Here is an 18371-nt window from a genome sequence, read left to right as displayed (position 1 = left end):
TCGGGTATGCTTCAATGCGATTTTCCTGCTTCTTGGCAGGGGGTTGGACTGGATGGCCCACAAGGTCTCTTCCAACTCTATAATTCTATAATTCAATGGTTATGGGGGGTACACTTTCTCCCCATATACCCATCTCTTATTTCTTATTAACTTTTTGAAGGCCATTTAAATAATTTTACTTTATAGTCAGTCTCAGCTAACATTATTTATAACTTGTGACTGTTTGTCAGATTTCAGCAAATCAATCAACAATAGAAGCAATTTGGACCAATTTGGATTATGTTTTTAACCTGGCGAATTGTTTTAATGTATATTGATACTGTTTTTAGGTATCTGATTGTGTTTTATTATGTGTTTATATTGTGTGGGCATCTAATTGCTGCCTGTTAGTAACCATCCTGAGTCCCTCTTCGGAGGTCGAGAATGGACGGGGTATAAATCTATATAAATAAAAATGTAATGTTCGCTTGTGGGATTAACATAACTCAAAAACCACTGGACGAATTGACACCAAATTTGGACACAAGACACCTATCAGGACAATGAGTGACTATCACTAAAAAAATTGATTTTGTCATTTGGGAGTTGTAGTTGCTGGGATGTATAGTTCACCTACAATCAAAGAGCATTCTTAACTCCACCAACTATGTAACTGAATCAAACGTGGCACACAGGACTCCCATGACTAACAGAAAACACTAGAAGGGTTTGGTGGGCATTGATCTTGAGTTTTGGAGTTGTAGTTCACCTACATCCAGAGAGTGCTGTGGACTCAAACAATGATGGATCTGGAACAAACTTGGTATGAAAACTCCATATGTCCAAATGTGAACACAGGTGGAGTCTGGGGGGAAATAGACCTTGACATTTGGGAGTTGTAGTTACTGGGATTTATAGTTCACCTACAATCAAAGAGCATTCTGAACCCCACGAACAACATAATTGGGGCAAACTTCCCACACAGAACCCCCATGACCAACAGAAAATACTTAAAGCCATCCAGTCCAACTGCTTTCACCAGGGCAGGAAAATGTAATCAAAGCTTTCCTGACAAAGAGCCATCCAGCCACAGATATAGATATATATGATTCACACACACACAGATATAGTATCATAGATTTGAAAGGGGCCCCTAAAGAAGGACAATGATATATTGCATGTTCCAGAGTAGGCAAACCAGGCAATCGCTATATCAACAGTGATAAAGAAACTGCAAGAAATACTGTTTGCCCACAAGCATAAAGAAATTACATATATTACAAACCAACACTTTCACATTACTTTATTTTCCAGATCACCAGACTGGGCCACAGAAATGCGTGGCAGGGGACGGCTAGTAAATAAATAAAAAAATAAGCATTTTAAAAGGTGTTGACAGTGGCTTGTGATGGAGATAATATGGAACAGATTGCTATTGTTTGATTGGTTAAAACTGATATGTTTTATTATTGGATTTTGCATATTTTATATAATCTTGTTCTAGTTTTTTAAATACAGGTATCTGTGTAATTAAAAAAATAATTTAATTCATCTTTACTGTTAACAATCTTCAGTTATAGTGACATCTAGAGGTAAGTTTTCAATGGTACAAAAATTCTGGGACCAGAATTTGATGAAAATTACTAGAGTCCCAGAGTTTACAAGACACGTTCCCTTATCCGGAATTCTAAAATTTGAAATACCCCAAAATCCGGAATTGTCTGAACTGTAAAAATTAAAATCCAAAGCACACAAAAATTAAAATAGAATTAAACACATGACTTATTAAAATAAATAGTTCAAGAAAACCATTCAAACCATTTAAAAATCCATTTAAAAATCTGTCAAACTACATAAAACACAGCAATCCTTGGCTTGATCTTCTTTAAAAATCTGTTAGGACATGCTGACCTTAGGAGGGTCACACACTCTCACTTCCAGATAACCCAATGATAGGGTCGTGATAGAGCTTATCTTGTAGCAGCAAAGTGTTCCCAGTATTTAGCACTGTAATTGCATCCACTTCCGGCACAAATATTCATCGTGGACCAAAGCTCACGTCCCACGTCGAACGCAGAAGATGTGATTGATGCGATCCATGGAAACCTATCTGTGCTGCAGTACAGGCATCCAAAGCCTCTTTATTATAATACTGTGATTGGCACAATGGGCATGAAATGCTGCTCACTGGGGTCCTGTTTTCCTGACTGCCCTTAATGCTGCATATCCCAAGCCGCCCATCTTCCGGAACATAACTCGAGCAGCTCCAGCTCACAAATCATGCTGAAGGAGCCTCTGCTGCAACCGATATCTTTAATCATTCTTTGACACTCACCAGAGAACATTGTCTTCCCTCCTGCCTCGCAAGTGGTTTCTTTTGGAGAGGACTTGAGAGGGAAACGCTTCTGCAGAAAAAGCCATGCCATTCTGTTGTAGTCTCTCACAAAGGCTGTGCAGCGGTGCACCTTTCACAGATCTTGTCAGCAGTAATCTTCCATAGCTCCTGTGAAGCAAAAGCAAGATATTCAAAATTAAATACTATCATTAGAAGACTTTTCACTAGAATATACTTATTTTTAAAAAGGGGCAAACCCTTCATCATAAATGCCAATTGTATTACAGGTTGAGTATCCCTAATCTGAAACGCTTCAATTTCAGACATTGGAATACTTGTATTTGCAGACAGTCCCCTTTTTCATGGGGGCACAGGGCTCCCATGTAAAAGGAAAATCACAAGAAAATAAATTGCTACTTTTTTTACCAGAGAGAATACCACTCTAGGGATTTCTTGGTCTTCCAGCACAACTCTTGTTCAATGAATGCTTGAATGAAAAAGAATTTGTTTTGAGAAACTGAGTTGAATTGATAGTCCTTCCCCTAGAAAATTCACTCCTGTCTCCCTCCTCTAAATTCCAGTAATGTAACTAAATGATGGAAAGACTGATGCTGTAATCCAGTGATAGGAACTAACTGATATCAATTAAGTTTTCAATTTTCTTAGAAATTCTGTCACCAAAAGGAGATACTTAATGACATCTATTTTTCAACTTGATTGATTTAAGTCAAACTTCCAGAATTAACTTAATTCAAGAATTAAGTCAGTTCATTAATGAAATGAAAGATGCTGCTAAAGAGCCAGCTTATGGGCTTGTTTCGGGGGGGGGGGGGGGAGGCATTTCCCAGCCGATTCTTTACTCAATTGCTATTTTTGTGTGTGTCAGGAGCGGCTTGAGAAACTGCAAGTCGTTTTTGGTGTGAGAGAATTGGTCATCTGCAAGGACGTTGCCCAGGAGGTGCCCAGATGTTTGATGTTTTACCATCCTTGTGAAAGGCATCTCTCATGTCCCCACATGGGAAGCTGGAGCTGACAGATGGGAGCTCATCCTGCTCCCTGGATTCGAACTGTGGTCTTTTGGTCTGCAGTCCTGTTGGTACAAGGGTTTGACCCATTGCACCACCAGGGGCTCCACTAAATTGCTGTGGGGTATATTTGTTCATTTTTATCCAATGTCAGTAAATTCCAAGATTTCAAATAAAGATTTAGATTGGGAGGAGGCTGGTTTTTATTGTATTCATCTAGTCCTATGTTCTGTACAAAGACTCCTCCTCTAGCTCAGGAATCTGAACTGTGGGGCTCTTATTTCTGGGAATTTTTCTGGACTTTGTAAAAGTAAATAAAAAATAGGGACGTTATGGAGAAAAAGAAAAGCAACATATTTATTTATTTATTTAGAACATTTTTACCCCGACCTTCTCAACCCCTAGGGGGACTCAGGACTCATAAAGGTTCTCGGTAGAGTGAGAAACAAAGTTTTCAAAAATTTATGTTTCCTTCCAGTCCATCAGGATTCTAGCTCAGAGTTTAATCTTAAATGGCAAGGAATGTGACCATTAACGTCACATTCCTTGCCATTTAAGATTATACTTTTAATCTTTTAATTTTAGGGGGGGGGGGGGGGGGAAATCAACTCAAAAAATCTTGTGTCGATTTATCCACCAGTAAATGTTATTAGTAGTCATAAAGTCATCCCTCTGCATTGTGGTTTTGACTTCTATGGATCTGACTCATGATGCTGATGCTTTCTCTCTCTACAGAATGACCCTTCAGATTAGCCCTGGTGTCAACTTATACACAAGTATAAACATAATGGAATTAGATTTATTTTGCTTATTAGTGACTAAGTAAACACACTGACCCTTTTTTTACTAACTTTGCCATTCCTGGTGCTTTTTTGTGTGTCAGGCACAACTTGAGTAACTGAAAGTCATTTCTAGTGTGAGAGAACTGGCCTTCTGCAAGGATGTTGCCCTGGAGATGCCCGGATGTTTTACCATCCTGTGGGAGGCTTCTCTCATGTCCCCGCATGGGAAGCTGGAGCTGACAGACTGGAGCTTACCCTGCTCCCTGAATTCGAATTGCTGATCTTTCAGTCAGCAGTCCTGCCGGCACAAGGATTTAACTCATTGTACCACTGGGGGCTCCCTGCTGCAGGTATGGTTAAATAATCGAGATATCCTAGCCAACCTATTTCTAGTGATACAGTGCTTTTCCATACTCTTGGGATCCCCCTTTAGGCCTTGATATCCGATGGCAACTTTCAACCCCAGCCTCTATTCTCTATCTATATTAAGAGGAACTTAGTGGGCTGTGAAGTTAAAAATGACGCGGACCATTTGCTTCGGCTGAATTCAGTCGAGCGGAGAATTACAAGGCGACGTCAATTCTTCGATTGCGACTCTGCTCTGATTAAAGGGAGAACAACTCAGAGGGTAATTTAATTTGCCAGGAAGCGGGACCCACCAATTGCTCCACTCGCTCGTAAACAAAGCGCTGTGGGAAGGAGAGCTGAAGAGGCTCCACGGTGAACCTCATTCTGCCATCCTTGATATCCCGTAGGTCATGCAAGGCACTTCGGAAATGGCTGTATGCTTCGCACGCCACATCCATGTGTCGCAAGGTGAAGTTCAGCCTGGGGAAAAGACAGCCATTTCAGATATCTTGAAGATTCTTTACAATTAAAAAAACTCCCACAGAAATAGGCAAAGAAAATGGAGCAAGCTTGTTTTCTACTATCCTAAATGGTGTAGAATCATAGAATCCAAGAGCTGGAACAGATCTCCCAAAGGCCCTCCCCAATCTGCCATAAAGGAATTCACCATCCGATCCCACCCGACATAAGGCCATACAGTCTCATAGAGACTAGCACGTTTGTGGCAAGAAATAGATCTAAGGAATCATAGAATCACAGCATTGGAAGAGACCACATCCAGACCAAATCTCTTCTGCCATGCAGGAAAAGCACAATCAAAGTACCCCAAACTGATGGCCATCTAGCTTCTGCTCAAAAGCCTCTAAAGAAGGCTCTGAGACAGAGAGTTACACTGCTGAACAGCTCTTCCAATGGTCAGGGAGTTTTTTTTTACATTCAGGTGGAATCTCCTTTCCTATCACTTGAACCCATGGTTCTATTGAGTCCTAGTCATTGGCATTGATTTTTTGCCATTATTTGATGTGAACCACTTTGAGTCCCCCGGGGTGAGAAAAGGTAAAGTAAAGGTAAAGGTTTCCACTTGATATTAAGTCTAGTTGTGCCTGATTCTTGGGGGTGGTGCTCATTTCTATTTCTAAGCCACAGAGCCGGCATTGTCCATAAACTCCAAGGTCATGTGGCCAGCATGACTGCATGGAGCTCCGTTACTTTCCCTCCAGAGCGGTACCTATTGATCTATTCACATTTGCATGTTTTCGAACTGCTAGGTGGGCAGATTCATAAAATTATAGAATCCTTGAGTTGGAAGAGACCTCGTGGGCCATCCAGTCCAACCCCCTGTCAAGCATGAAAGTCGTAAGCTGGGGCTAACAGCGGGAGCTCACCCTGCCCCCAGATTCGAACTGCCAACCTTTTGATCAGCAAGTTCAGCAGCTCAACAGTTTATCCCGCTGCACCACCATGGGTATATAAAAGCAGTATATAAATGCAATAAATAAATAAATCGTCTCCAGAGCAGCAGAAAAATCCCTCCTCCTCCTTCCTTATGGCATTCTTTCCAATATCGAAACATGGCTCTCATATCTCCTCTCAAACTTCTCTTCTGCAGGATAAACAGTCACAGCTCTTTAAGCCACTCCTCAGAGAGATTCATGGTCTCTTGGCCTTTTACTCACCCTCTTCCTCTGGAACCCCTTCCAGCTTAGAGTCAATACCCCTTTTGACTTGTTTTGCCCAAAATTGGGCACAGTAGAGCCCAAATAGTGGATTCAAATTACAAGAACAGATATTTTGCTTAAGTACAGTATGGCCCCCATAACCATTGAACTGATACTTGTGGTTTCATTTACTCCTAATGGATAAATGACGTCCTCTCTAGGCATTTTCTAGATCTTCCAGGTGATTCTATATTTCTGCTAAAAGTTGTGTTGGGAGAACCTAGTGATGCCTAGGCATTTCCCAGGTTCTCCAGTGTGACTTTAATGTATGCTTCTGCATTAAGTCATTTGTTCAATAGGGTCTGCTTTTCCCCATTGTTTTGCATATTCACACAAAGTCATGGAATGCATTCCCCTCAGATATGGGGGCGGCACTGTATTGGAAAGAATGGTAAGAGCTGTTTGAAACCACTCCAGAAAGTACTGGATTCTCTTTCTTTGGAGGCTTATTAACAAGGACTGAATGGCTGCCATTCAAATGTGCTTCAGCTCTGGATTCCTGCATTTGTAGAGAGCTGAACTAAGATGGGTTTTGGAGAACTTTCCAACTCTATAATCAATAACTGAGACACTTTTCCCAGGATAGTCTCAAACAATATCACGGATTGACCTGACAGAAAATGGTGGCTTATTTGATGGTAAACAAGAAATAAATCAATGTCTTTGAGACCAGTCGATTAGAACAGAAGTGTTCCCACACAATGTACGTCAAAGGAAAAAGGTCCAAAGGTAAGGCACAAGATGATGCATGATTATCTGCTTTCTCGTTTCTCTGTGTACTCTGAGTGTTTTTCAACAGAACTTCAGAATTCTGGATTCTTGCGCATATATTATGAGCTAAAGCTATTGCTCAATCTTAATTGGAAAGCATGACTGTTCAGTGTAACCTCCTCAAAATGTTTTCCCCCTCTTACCCGATGTATATCGTAATCTGCATTATCATTTTTGTTTTGAATTGACAAACTTCACATTCAAAGATATTTGGAAAGCTTCTTGACAAACAAAGGAACTGCCCACTCACAGACAATAAAGGATTCTAAGCACTGGCAACATTCAAAACAAACTAATCCTACCAATATGCTGAAGAGCAAAAAAACCCACAATTCACCTTTTTTCTATTGACAAGTAGATGGTGGAAGGGTTTTTCAAGTTGCTAGTGATTCGATAAAGCGTTCTAAAAAAGGCGTCTGTTAGATCATCATCGTAGAAGACTGCAGAAGTAAGAAAGGAAAGAGGTAATTTCACACATTGATTTGCATGGAGTAGCTGAAGTGTTTTTCTCCACCCATTGACGTCAATCTGTAAATATTGTCAATTTTTGAAACATTTCACAATTGACCATCTTGATTAGCATTGAATGGCCTTGCAGCTTCAAAGCCTGGCTGGTTGCTGCCTGGGGGAGCCTTTGTTGGGAAGTGTTAGCTGGCCATGATTTTTCTTCTCTGGAATTCCCCTGAGTGTTGTTCTCTATTTACTGTCCTGATTTCAGAGTTTTTCAATATGGGTAGCCAGGTTTTGTTCATTTTCATGGTTTTCTCCTTTCTGTTGAAATTGTCCACATGCTTGTGCGTTTCAATGGCTTCTCTGTTCTCAAATAATATCCTGTGTCCAGGTTGGTTCATCAGGTGCTCTGCTATGGCTGACTTCTCTGGTTGACTTAGTCTGCAGTGCCTTTCGTGTTCCTTCATTCGTGTCTGGGCAATGCTGCTGCATTTGAGGGTCCATGTGTAGACTTGTCTACAGCTGCATGGTATACGGTAGACTCCTGAAGAGGTGAGAGGATCCCTCTTGTCCTTTGCTGAATGTAGCATTGGTTGGATTTTCTCAGTGGGTTTATAGACACACAGAAATGTCAGACTACTATGTCAGAATACAGAGAGAAGCCACTGAAATCAACAAGCAACAGAAAGGAGGAAACCATGAAAATGAACAAAATTTGGCTACAAGTATAAAAAAAACTCTAAAATCAGGCTAGTAAATAAATAGCAACACTAAAAAAACAGGGGAATTCCAGACAAGAATCAATGTGGGCCAGCTAACACCTCCCAAGAAAGGATCCTCTAGGCAGGAAGCAGCTAGGCCTTGAACTGCAAGGCCATTAAATGCTTATCAAGGTGGCCAATGGCAACATTCACACTTGCCTCAAGCAAGTTCTTTCTCCCAACCTGGACATCACTCCACAGATATATAAACTTCACTTGGTTGGTTTCCAGTAAACCTCACAACTCTGAGTATGCCTGCCATAGATGTGGGAGAAACATCAGGAGAGAATGCTTCTGGAACATGGACATACAGGCCGGAAGACTCACAGAAACCCAGTGATTCTGTCCATGAAAGGCTTATGACAACATATTGGGGCCTGTTACATATCACCAGCTATCCCAATCTGATAGGATTGGGCCGCTCTTGTCCTCAGCTTACTTTAAAAGCAGCAAATAAACTCAAAGCGAAAAAGTAGCTTGTGTGTTATTAAAAGTGCAAGAGCAAGAATGTGGCCCTTTCCAACACACTTAGGCCAAAGTAAACTGTTGCAAGCTCTTCTAGCATGTTTGGTCACAGCTATTCGGATTTTCATCTGTGAAATTTTAGAAAGTTGTTACAGAGGACAGCCCATCACTGAAATACATGGAAACAGTTGCCCCTTCCACAAGTCCTATTTAATTTAAAGTGGCTTGTAAAGGGAAAATGGAATGTGTTTCTACCAAAATAAATCCTCCAGCCTGTGACAGCAAGGAAGCTTTCCAGACACCACTTTAAATCCAGAGAAATGTCTCTCTGTCTCGCTTCAAGATGCACATCTATCATTGTTCTCCAACGATATCTAATTTCCATCTTTTAGAACAGGCTACCTGTTTTGAATGAGGTTTCTCATTCTAATCTTAGAACCACAAGATGAGTCATTGGATTCTTAAAATTGCAGCTTGGACAGGTTGTTCAGAATACTGAAACACATAAAGACACAAAATGTGGGTTTTAAATGGCTACCCGATCTTTCTCTATGCTATCTAGTGATATCTTACCATCAGCAGCTACTATCACAGTAGTGAAATCATGCAGTTCAGCTATCTCTTCTTCAGACCAACTGTAGGCGTTATCAGGATCTGCAGGAAAATAAAAAAAAAATTTTTGCAAATGGTAAGATTTTTTTTTTGTAAAGGTGCATATTCAAAACATAAATACGTGACATTATATAAAGAGAAGGGAGAGGAAAACTGTAACATTCATTGGTTTAAAAGCAGATACTTCTACTTACCAGCAAAGAAATCATTCTGCAACCAATCCAATACTCTGACCTTTACTTTACTTTCTGCAAATCAATAAGATGATAAATGACTAAGTGGCAAATATTCATTCAAGGACACATGACAAGTAGAGAAAAATAAGAAAATACTGTAAATTAGCATCCCAGATAAAGTAGTTTTTTTAAAATATGTATGTATGGGTGTATCATAGAATCATAGAATCAAAGAGTTGGAAGAGACCTCATGGGCCATCCAGTCCAACCCCCTGCCAAGAAGGGTGTAAGAAAAACAAACACAGGAATACAAGGAAATTTCTCCAGAAATCCAATATAAATGACAGGATAAACTTTAAATGATTATAATTCAAAAACTTAGCTGTGTTAATACATATGCAAAAGGTTCTTGTAGTACCTTAAAGACTAAGGCCACATCTACATTATCATATAATACAGTTCAAATGTGTTATAGGAGTTTACACTGACCATATCATGCAGTTTCAAACTGCATTATATGCCAGTGGAGATGGGACCCAACTGACAGAATGGGAATCTGCCTTTGTTGATGCCTTTACGGTGGGATCAAAGCTCAATGTAGAAAAACATGTTTAGCAGATAAATGGTCCCAGGTCTCATCTGTGAGATAGAAAAGTTTCTGTCCAAAATGCTAGAGAACATCTGCCAGTCAATACTGATAGGATTAGGCTAGCCTGATGTGGTATAAGGTTCCTTCCTATGTTCTCACACCATACAGACTGTGCTCTGGTATCACGAGATGCAGAGCTAACCTTAAGAAATGGGACTATAAAGTGGAGTCCATGACATGCAAGTGCGGAGAAAAGCAAACCACAGACCACCTATTACAATGCAACCTGAGCCCTGCCACATGCACAATGGAGGACCTTCTCACAGCGACACCAGAGGCACTCCAAGTGGCCAGCTACTGGACAAAGGAAATTTAGTATAATGCCAAGTTTTTAACTTTGTTTGTATTTTAAATATATTTTAACCGTACCCTAAATTCATTACTACATGATAAATAAACATACAGCAACCAAGGTAATATTTTGGATTGCTGTTGTTATTACTGTGTGCTTTCCAGTTGTTTCCAACTTATGGCAACCAAAGGCAACCCAGTCACAGGGTTTTCAGAGGCTTACAAAGGTTATCATGTCTGAGAAGAGATTTGAAACTGTTCTCCAGAGTCAAAGGACCCACACTCAAACCACCATGCACTTAGTATGAATTAATTAATGAATAAAAATGCTGAATTCTAGTGGTAATACAAACAATATTTCAATAAGCTGTACCTGCTGGTTCAGTGAAGTGCTTGTTTAAGGCAATATTTCGTTCACACATGTCCAGAAGATCTTCTCCAATATCTTTAAAAATTTGAGAGCAATAATTTAAAAGGAATGAAGAACAGGTAAGAACAAAAAAAATACAGAGAGGCTTCATACTCTCTAAAATGTCTTCTGCTTTTGAAATGTCAGCTTGAACAGATGCTAATCTGAACATTTTTAAAGCACATGTTCAAGATAATTGCACTGAATAGGTACCTGTGCAATAAACAGTCTTGGCTGCTTTTGCCATGATAACGCTGACAATCCCCATGCCTCCCCCAAGTTCCAGCACTGTGCGATCTTTGAACAAATCTTCGTTGCAGAGGATGAAGTCGCTCAGGAGGAAGGCTCCACGCCAGACCTGTAAAACCAGAGGCCAAAGATAGTCTGGGATGCTTTGCGCATGACAAAGAATAAAGAGGCAAGGGGGCAAAGAAGCTACCCACCTGTTTGCCCACATCTTCTAATGGAGTTGCCATGGTGTGCTCTAGAAGAGGAAAGGAAACAAAGCATTCTACCTTATGACAATACATTTCTTCTTACACTTTCCCATCAAACACAATGTTTTATGCAAACACTAGCAGATCAGGGACAGAAATCTGGTGATTACAAGTCCCAGCAGGCTTGGGCTGATCAGAACTGGAGTTCAAAATATCTCCAGTTTGTTTGAGCTTGCTTATTTATTTATCATACTTGTAGCCTGCCTTTCTCAATCCCGAAGGGAACTCAAGGCGGGCTTTAAAAAGTTACAATTCAATGCCACATGTATACATACATCAATGGATCAACAAAACATTTAAACCATGCAATTAAAACATAACATTAAAACAACAATTTAAAATCACATTCTCCGGGTCATCATTAAAATTAATTTACAACCTCGCTCCTATTATTGGTCAAAAGCTTGATCCCAGAACCAAGTTTTTAGTTTTTTCTGAAGGCCAAGAGGAAGGGGGGCATTCTCATTTCACTGGGGAGAGAGTTCCATAGACGAGGTGACACCACTGAGAAGGCCCTGTCTCTCATCCTCACCAGTCACGCTTGTGAGGGGGGTGGGACCGAGAGCAGGGCCTCCCCTGACAATCTTATCCTTTGAGGTGGATCATAGACAGTTCCAATGGGTTTCCATGGCTGACATGGAATTGGACCCTGGTCCCCAGAGCTGTAGTCCAATGTTCAAACCACTAGAACAGTGGTTCTCAACTTATAGTCCTCTGAGCGTTTTCGACTTCAACTCACAGAACCAGCTGTTAGGAATTGCGGGAGCTGAAGTCCAAAACACCTGGAGGACCAAAGGTTGAGAACCACTGCACTAGACTGTCTACCTCATTGTAACCTACTTGTCTAGTGCAGACACTCCTAAACATGTTTAGGAAAGATCAGTTATTTATTGCCTTTCTATTCTACCTTTCTTCCAAGCAGCTTAAGGCAGTTTACATGTCAGTTCCCATTTCATTCATATAGCAACTGAGTGAGGTAAATTATACTGAAACATAATACTTAGGGTACATTGAAGGAAACAGACAGTAGCCATCTGTAGTCTGGTCCCCCCCTTCCCCGTAATCACAAATCATTTTAGCTTAAGCTGAGTTCGGTGTTAATGCCTTATCCAGGTGTTACATTACTCACCTATTTTAATAACGTCACCAGAACTGCTTTCTTCCTCGTGCTCTTCCAAGACAGCTCCACCTTGCATCAAAATGACAGGACACACCTTGTCCCTTGGGAGATCCTCGTCTTCTGCATAAGCAAAGAGGGGCCTTCGGACAACCTCCAGATCTCCATCTTCATCCAACAAAGCTCTGATTCCTTTTAAAGAGCCTCCTTCCTCCTCTTCGGTACTGCCTGGGGAACCTAGATCACTGGCACCTTCCTGCACATATTCTTCTTCTGCAGAGATGTCCTGGCCTCTGAAGGTTTTTCCCTTAAATTCTCTCTCTTCTTTTTCAGAGTTCCAAAGGAGTCTGAACTGTGAGAGAAATACTAAAAGAGAAGGATCTGAGGTAAATAGAACTGATTATTATTATTATTATTATTATTATTATTCTCAGTTAAAAACAGATCACTATAAAACATCATGTAAATAAATATATTAAAACATGTTTTTTTATAAAATGCATACATTAAAATACACACAAAAAGATTAAAATACAGTAAACACAGGACATGAGTTTAAACTTCATAGTTAAAAATTGACTGGGTAGACCAGCCTGTCTCTTAAATTCAAGAGTTGATTTCAATAAAAGTCATACAACATTAGTAATTATTTGGATTTGAGCTCTTGACAACTCTGGATGACATTTTTTCCAACTCAGTATATGCTCTGTAACTCAATGATGTCCTGATATTTGCATTTTATTACATTATGGGCCAATGGGAGAGGGAAAGATTTTCAGAAAAGCACAGTCATTGGTGACAATGTGCTGGCATCACACATAGAAGGTGGAAGAGATGCCGGCAGCTTTTATGACACTATCTGATACCTTACCTGGCTGGCCAACGGCATTCAGCCTGACCATAAACTGCCTTTTCTGCGGCACATGCAGGTGGACATCAGACAGCACAGTATCACTTCGGAACGTCATGTCATCCATAGCCTCGCTCTCCTTTGCACCTAGTAGGGTGCACTTCTGATGAAAACATCTGTAATTACAAGATATTACATAAGTAATACTTAAATATACTTAAGTATATACTTATGACCTAGCTGCCCGCTGCCAGCCATAGTAACACCTCTCTGGGCCTGCTGCCTTACAACTCTTAGGCGAGGTGCCTCCATAGCCCCCACCCCCACTTCAACAGCCTCGCTGACCAGCCATAGCAACACTGATTGAATGTATGCTTTTAAGCTTTTAAGGGATTGAGTGTATGCTTTTAAGCTGTTGTATTGTACTTATATTTTATTGTACTTATATTTTAACTGTACTGTTTCATTGTACTTATATTTTAACTGTTTAAATTGATATGTTGTATTTATGGTTGTATATGTAATGTGGCTTTGCCATGGTCTATAAGCCCGCCCTGAGCCCCCTAGGGGTGAGAAGAGTGGGATATAAATTATTATTATTAAATAGAATGCTTGTCGTATATATGTTGTGCTCAGCCGCTGAGTCCCCTTCGGAGTGAGAAGGGCGGAACATAAATGTTTCAAATAAATAAATAAATCTGCTTTCTTTTCAATGACTTCATAGTAGGGTCTATAGATCTCCTCTGTCCTTAAAACCCTATGAGGTTGGTCAAACTGAGGGTGACTGGCTGAAAGTCACCTACCAAAGTTCATTGCTTAGTCGACACTTGAACTTGGCTCTCCAAAATATCAACTCATCACTCTAAACCACTACATCCCACTGAGCCTCTGAATATTAATCTGGAATGTAACTTAATTCCAGGAAGTAAGCTACAAATAATATCTCTCTCTCTTCCAGATCTTCCTTTGCCTTCTGTCTGTATCTTATTGCTAACCCCAACCCTCCTTTGCTTCAAGTCTCTGCTGCCCATGTTTTTCCAATGGAATTTTGGTGGGAAAATGTATTCTACCTACCTTTTAATTCTTCTGTTTAACTCTGTTTCATAAACAGACTTTCAATGGATCTGTAATTGAAATGACCCCAATTTACTGAAGAAGGGGGAGAAGGAGGTGCTCATCAAATACATTTGTCTGAAAACAGGTATTATTTTATTTCTATCATGCCTTTCTCCCCATAGGGCCTTAAGTTTGATTGAATTAGGACAGCCATTCATTTCTAAATAGCTACTAACATTTCTTAGCTCTTAATGGACCAAAAGTACATGTACATCTCTAGTCCCTTTGACACTGTCTTTATATCCCAGGATCGGATCCCAGGTTACCTGCTTTGAACTGGATTATATCCGTCTCCACTGTCATATAATCTAGGATAAGAAAATAATCTGGGACCAGATACTAGGATACAAGGACAGTTTAGAAGGAGCCTATCATGCTACACTACAGAGTACTACACAGAGTATTATTGTTTTATGTTATTGTTTCTGCACTTTTTGTATTTTGTGTATTGGCACCTTTAAGTGCTTTGTGAGCCATCCCGAGTCCCTCTGGGAGATGGTGGCAGGGTATAAATAAAATGTATTATTATTATTATTATTATTATTATTGCTGAAACCAACATTCAAGTTCCAAATGTAAGATTCATTTTTCAGTTCTATGTCAGCCCAACATAATACAGTGGCCACTGTCTCCTTTTTCTCATTACTCTTCTCTGAGAAGTAAGGACACTTTTATCAATAGTAGAGAAAACCTTTTTAAATGTCGTGCCCTAACAAGGAACATGTTTCTTATGAAGCCAACATTGGGAGTTGTTCTTTGGCGAGGATCCAGCACTCTTTGATAATGAAGGCTGAAGACTTTGCAAAACTAGAACTCCTAGGATCCCACAGCACTGACCCATGGCAGTTAAAAGTGGTGCCAATCTGATTTAATTCTACATTGCACCCAGTGAGGGAAAGTAGTACAAAAGAAATACCAGGACATTTTAGAAGCAGCAGAAAAAGCAGGGCAATAGAGGATTACTAATGGACTTTCTCTGCCAAATTAGGATAGTTGGAAGGAAAGCAACATTCATGTAAATTGCATTGCTTCAGTGAGATTAGATATTGGATTTAGGTCCACATTAACACAAATGAATTAATTAAATCAAATGAAGAGTTATCTGAGGGAAAGGTTCGACACAGACCCAAGTGCATTATCCTCAGCAAACTGTCATCTGCAGAAAGACCTAAATCATCTACTTACCAATCTCTCTGGCCCCTTCTATACAGCTGAATAAAATCCGACATTTTCTGCTTTGAACTGGAATATATGACAGTGTGGACACAGGGTCCTTCCACACAGCCCTATATCCCAGAATATCAATACAGAAAATCCCACATTATCTGAGTGTGGACTCAGATATCCCAGTTCAAAGCAGATATTGTGGAATTTTCTGCTTTGATATTCTGGGATATAGGGTTGTGGAAGGATTCTCTCTCTCTCAGGCTCCTTCTACATTGCCATATAATCCAGATTATGAAAGCAGATAATCCATATTATCTGCTTTAAATTGGATTATATGAGGCCCCTTCCACACAGCTGAATAAAATCCAACATTATCTGCTTTGAATTGGGTTAAATGGCAGTGTGGACTCAGATAACCCAGTTCAAAGCAGGTATTGTGGATTATCTGCCTTGATATTCTGGTTATATGGCTGTGTGGAAGGTCTGAGTCTACACTGGGATATAATCCAGTTCAAAGCAGATAATCTGGATTTTATATGGCAGTGTAAAAGAGGCCCCTCACTTTCCCAAACTCAAAAGTATGTATGTTTGTTTGTCTGACAAAGGTTATTGTTAGGTGAGGTGACCTTCTGTAATATCACTGGATTGGCGGTTGCTAGTTGAAGTGATCCTCTGTGTTGTCACAGAGAAATAAAGGATGTGAAGCAGCTTGGTGATGTGATGTGTCGGCTAAAAAAAGCCAATGAGATTTTGACCTGCATAAATAGGAATCTAGTGTCTAGATCCAGGAAAGTCATGCTATCTCTCTATTCTGTCTTGGTCAGACCACACCTGGAATAATATGTCCAATTCTGGGCAGTGCAATTGAAGGTAGATGTTGACAAGCTGGAATGTTTCTAGAGGAGGGCAACTCATATGATCAAGGGTCTGGAGAACAAGCCCCATGAGGAGCGACTGAAAGAGCTGGGCATGTTTAACCTGCAGAAGAGAATGCTGAGAAGAGACATGATGATAGCCATTGATCAAGATGTGAGGGGAAGTCATCAGGAGGAAGGAGCAGGCTTGTTTCTGCTGCCCTGGAGACTAGGGTGCAGAACAATATCTTCAAACTACAGGAAAGGAGATTCCACCTGAACAAGAGGAAAAACTTCCTAACTGTGAGAGCTGTTCAGCAGTGGAACTCTCTGCCCCGGAGTGTGGTAGAGGCTCCTTCTTTGGAGGCTTTTAAACAAGAGACTAGGTGGCCATCTGATGTAAGGGGGGAGGGGGGCTTTGAATGCTATTTTCCTGCTTCTTGGCAGAGGGTTGGACTGGATGGCCCACAAGGTCTCTTCCAACTCTATAGTTCTATATCACATGCGTATGAGGGCAAGGAAGGAAGGGAAAGTGGTAAAGATATGAGAGGAAGAAAGGAAAGAAGGGTAGCAAGAAGGAATGGAGAGAGAGAAGAGAGAATAAGAGAAGTTATCACTGGGAAAGAAACGTGCCTTGTGTATGAGAAGGAAGGTTAAAAAGAAAGAGGAAAAGAAGGAACAGACTGACAGGGAGGAGGGAAGGAAGAAAACGTAGGGAAGAAGAGTAAGAATATTGAGGAATTAATGTTATAATGACGATTTAATCCTGTACAAACCCCAGCTTAAAGTACGAAATCGCTTGAAATTCCAAAGAATTTCTTTCCTTTTTTTAAAAGTAGTTTTTATTGGTTTTCTTTAGATACATCAATACACCAGTACCTTCATTACATCTATATATGTATGTGTGTGTAATATATATATATATATAAAATATGCTGTTTTATTCACCTCTGTGCCCCCCCCCCCCCCCAGCCACTTCAATTTACATTCTCCTTCCAAAATACCATTTCTTCTTGTGGAGGTAGTTTCCCATCTACTTCTATTAAACCATTCTCAATAAAATTTCCCCAAACCTCATCAAAATCATTTTCCTTCCATAACCCTTTCCTAACTTTTAACCTATATGTCAACTTATCGTTTATTGCTAATTTCCATAGGCATTCCTTTCCTATTGGGATTTTTCATTCTGTTAAGGAACTGTACATTTTGTGGGGAAACCTTATATAACACAAAAACCCCATTTCCCTTTTAAGAGCCCCCAAGCAAGGCTGTGAGTTGTTGCAATTGCAGGCGCTGCCGAACCAATGTTAGTATTCACTCCCCTTAGGGACAACGAACTCTTGACATGCACAGAGACACTCTCACTTGCCCTGAGAACAGTACTACCTAGGGTAAGAGATGTCCAAGGTTTGTCCAATTGAGTCACTCAGGTTTTATTATTATTACAGGATGGAGCAGCAAAGTTGGAAGCCATAACCTTCCCTCTCACCTCCTTGCGCCTAAGGTTGGCGCCGCCATTTTGCTTTACCCTTCCGCCACTTCCTCTCCCTCAACTTCCGGCGCTTTTCCGATAGGCTAAAGACCAGCAGAGCCCCGCCCACTTAGCAGCGCTCCCGCCCACCTGGCGAAATGACCAATCGCGAGAGAGTGAGCCTTCACGACGCTCCGCCCACTTTGCGAAGTGACTTAGATGACTAGCATGCCTTTTCGCTGCTTTCAGCGGTTGCTATGGCAACGGGCCTAGGCCTCAGCGCAGTAGCCCCGCGGCTTCTTCCATAATGACGCTAATTTACTTATTGAAATATGGCATTTTTTGTTTTTTGACACTGTAGAATCATAGAATCATAGAATCAAAGAGTTGGAAGAGACCTCATGGGTCATCCAGTCCAACCCCCTGCCAAGAAGCAGGAATATTGCATTCAAATCACCCCTGACAGATGGCCATCCAGCCTGTGTTTAAAAGCTTCCAAAGAAGGAGCCTCCACCACACTCCGGGGCA

The 18371-nt window shown here is 40.6% G+C and overlaps 1 protein-coding gene across 4 annotated transcripts; it reads right to left on the bottom strand.

The window, feature by feature from the left end:
• Positions 1-1267: 1267 nt before the first annotated feature.
• On the bottom strand, positions 1268-17932 carry METTL22 (methyltransferase 22, Kin17 lysine). 4 transcript variants are annotated; one of them, XM_060786591.2, is made up of 12 exons: positions 17862-17932; positions 14310-14359; positions 13257-13411; positions 12398-12751; positions 11215-11255; positions 10985-11129; positions 10736-10807; positions 9441-9494; positions 9208-9288; positions 7296-7398; positions 4781-4949; positions 1268-2482 (listed from the first exon to the last, which is right to left on the bottom strand). In XM_060786591.2, exons 3-12 carry the CDS (start codon positions 13360-13362, stop codon positions 2420-2422), a joined length of 1188 nt encoding a protein of 395 aa, XP_060642574.2. In that variant the 5' UTR covers positions 13363-13411; positions 14310-14359; positions 17862-17932; the 3' UTR covers positions 1268-2419. The 4 variants fall into 4 exon arrangements, with proteins under 4 accessions (XP_060642574.2, XP_060642576.2, XP_060642573.2 ...); XM_060786593.2 differs by lacking the exon at positions 17862-17932 and adding an exon at positions 17759-17853; XM_060786590.2 differs by lacking the exon at positions 14310-14359 and having other exon boundaries at positions 17862-17927.
• Between the last annotated feature and the right edge of the window lie 439 nt (positions 17933-18371).

This window comes from Anolis sagrei, chromosome X (assembly GCF_037176765.1).
Source record: "Anolis sagrei isolate rAnoSag1 chromosome X, rAnoSag1.mat, whole genome shotgun sequence".
NCBI lineage: Eukaryota > Metazoa > Chordata > Lepidosauria > Squamata > Dactyloidae > Anolis > Anolis sagrei.
The sequence above is the reverse complement of the archived record's forward strand: the minus strand, read 5'-3'. Positions and strand labels throughout refer to the sequence as shown.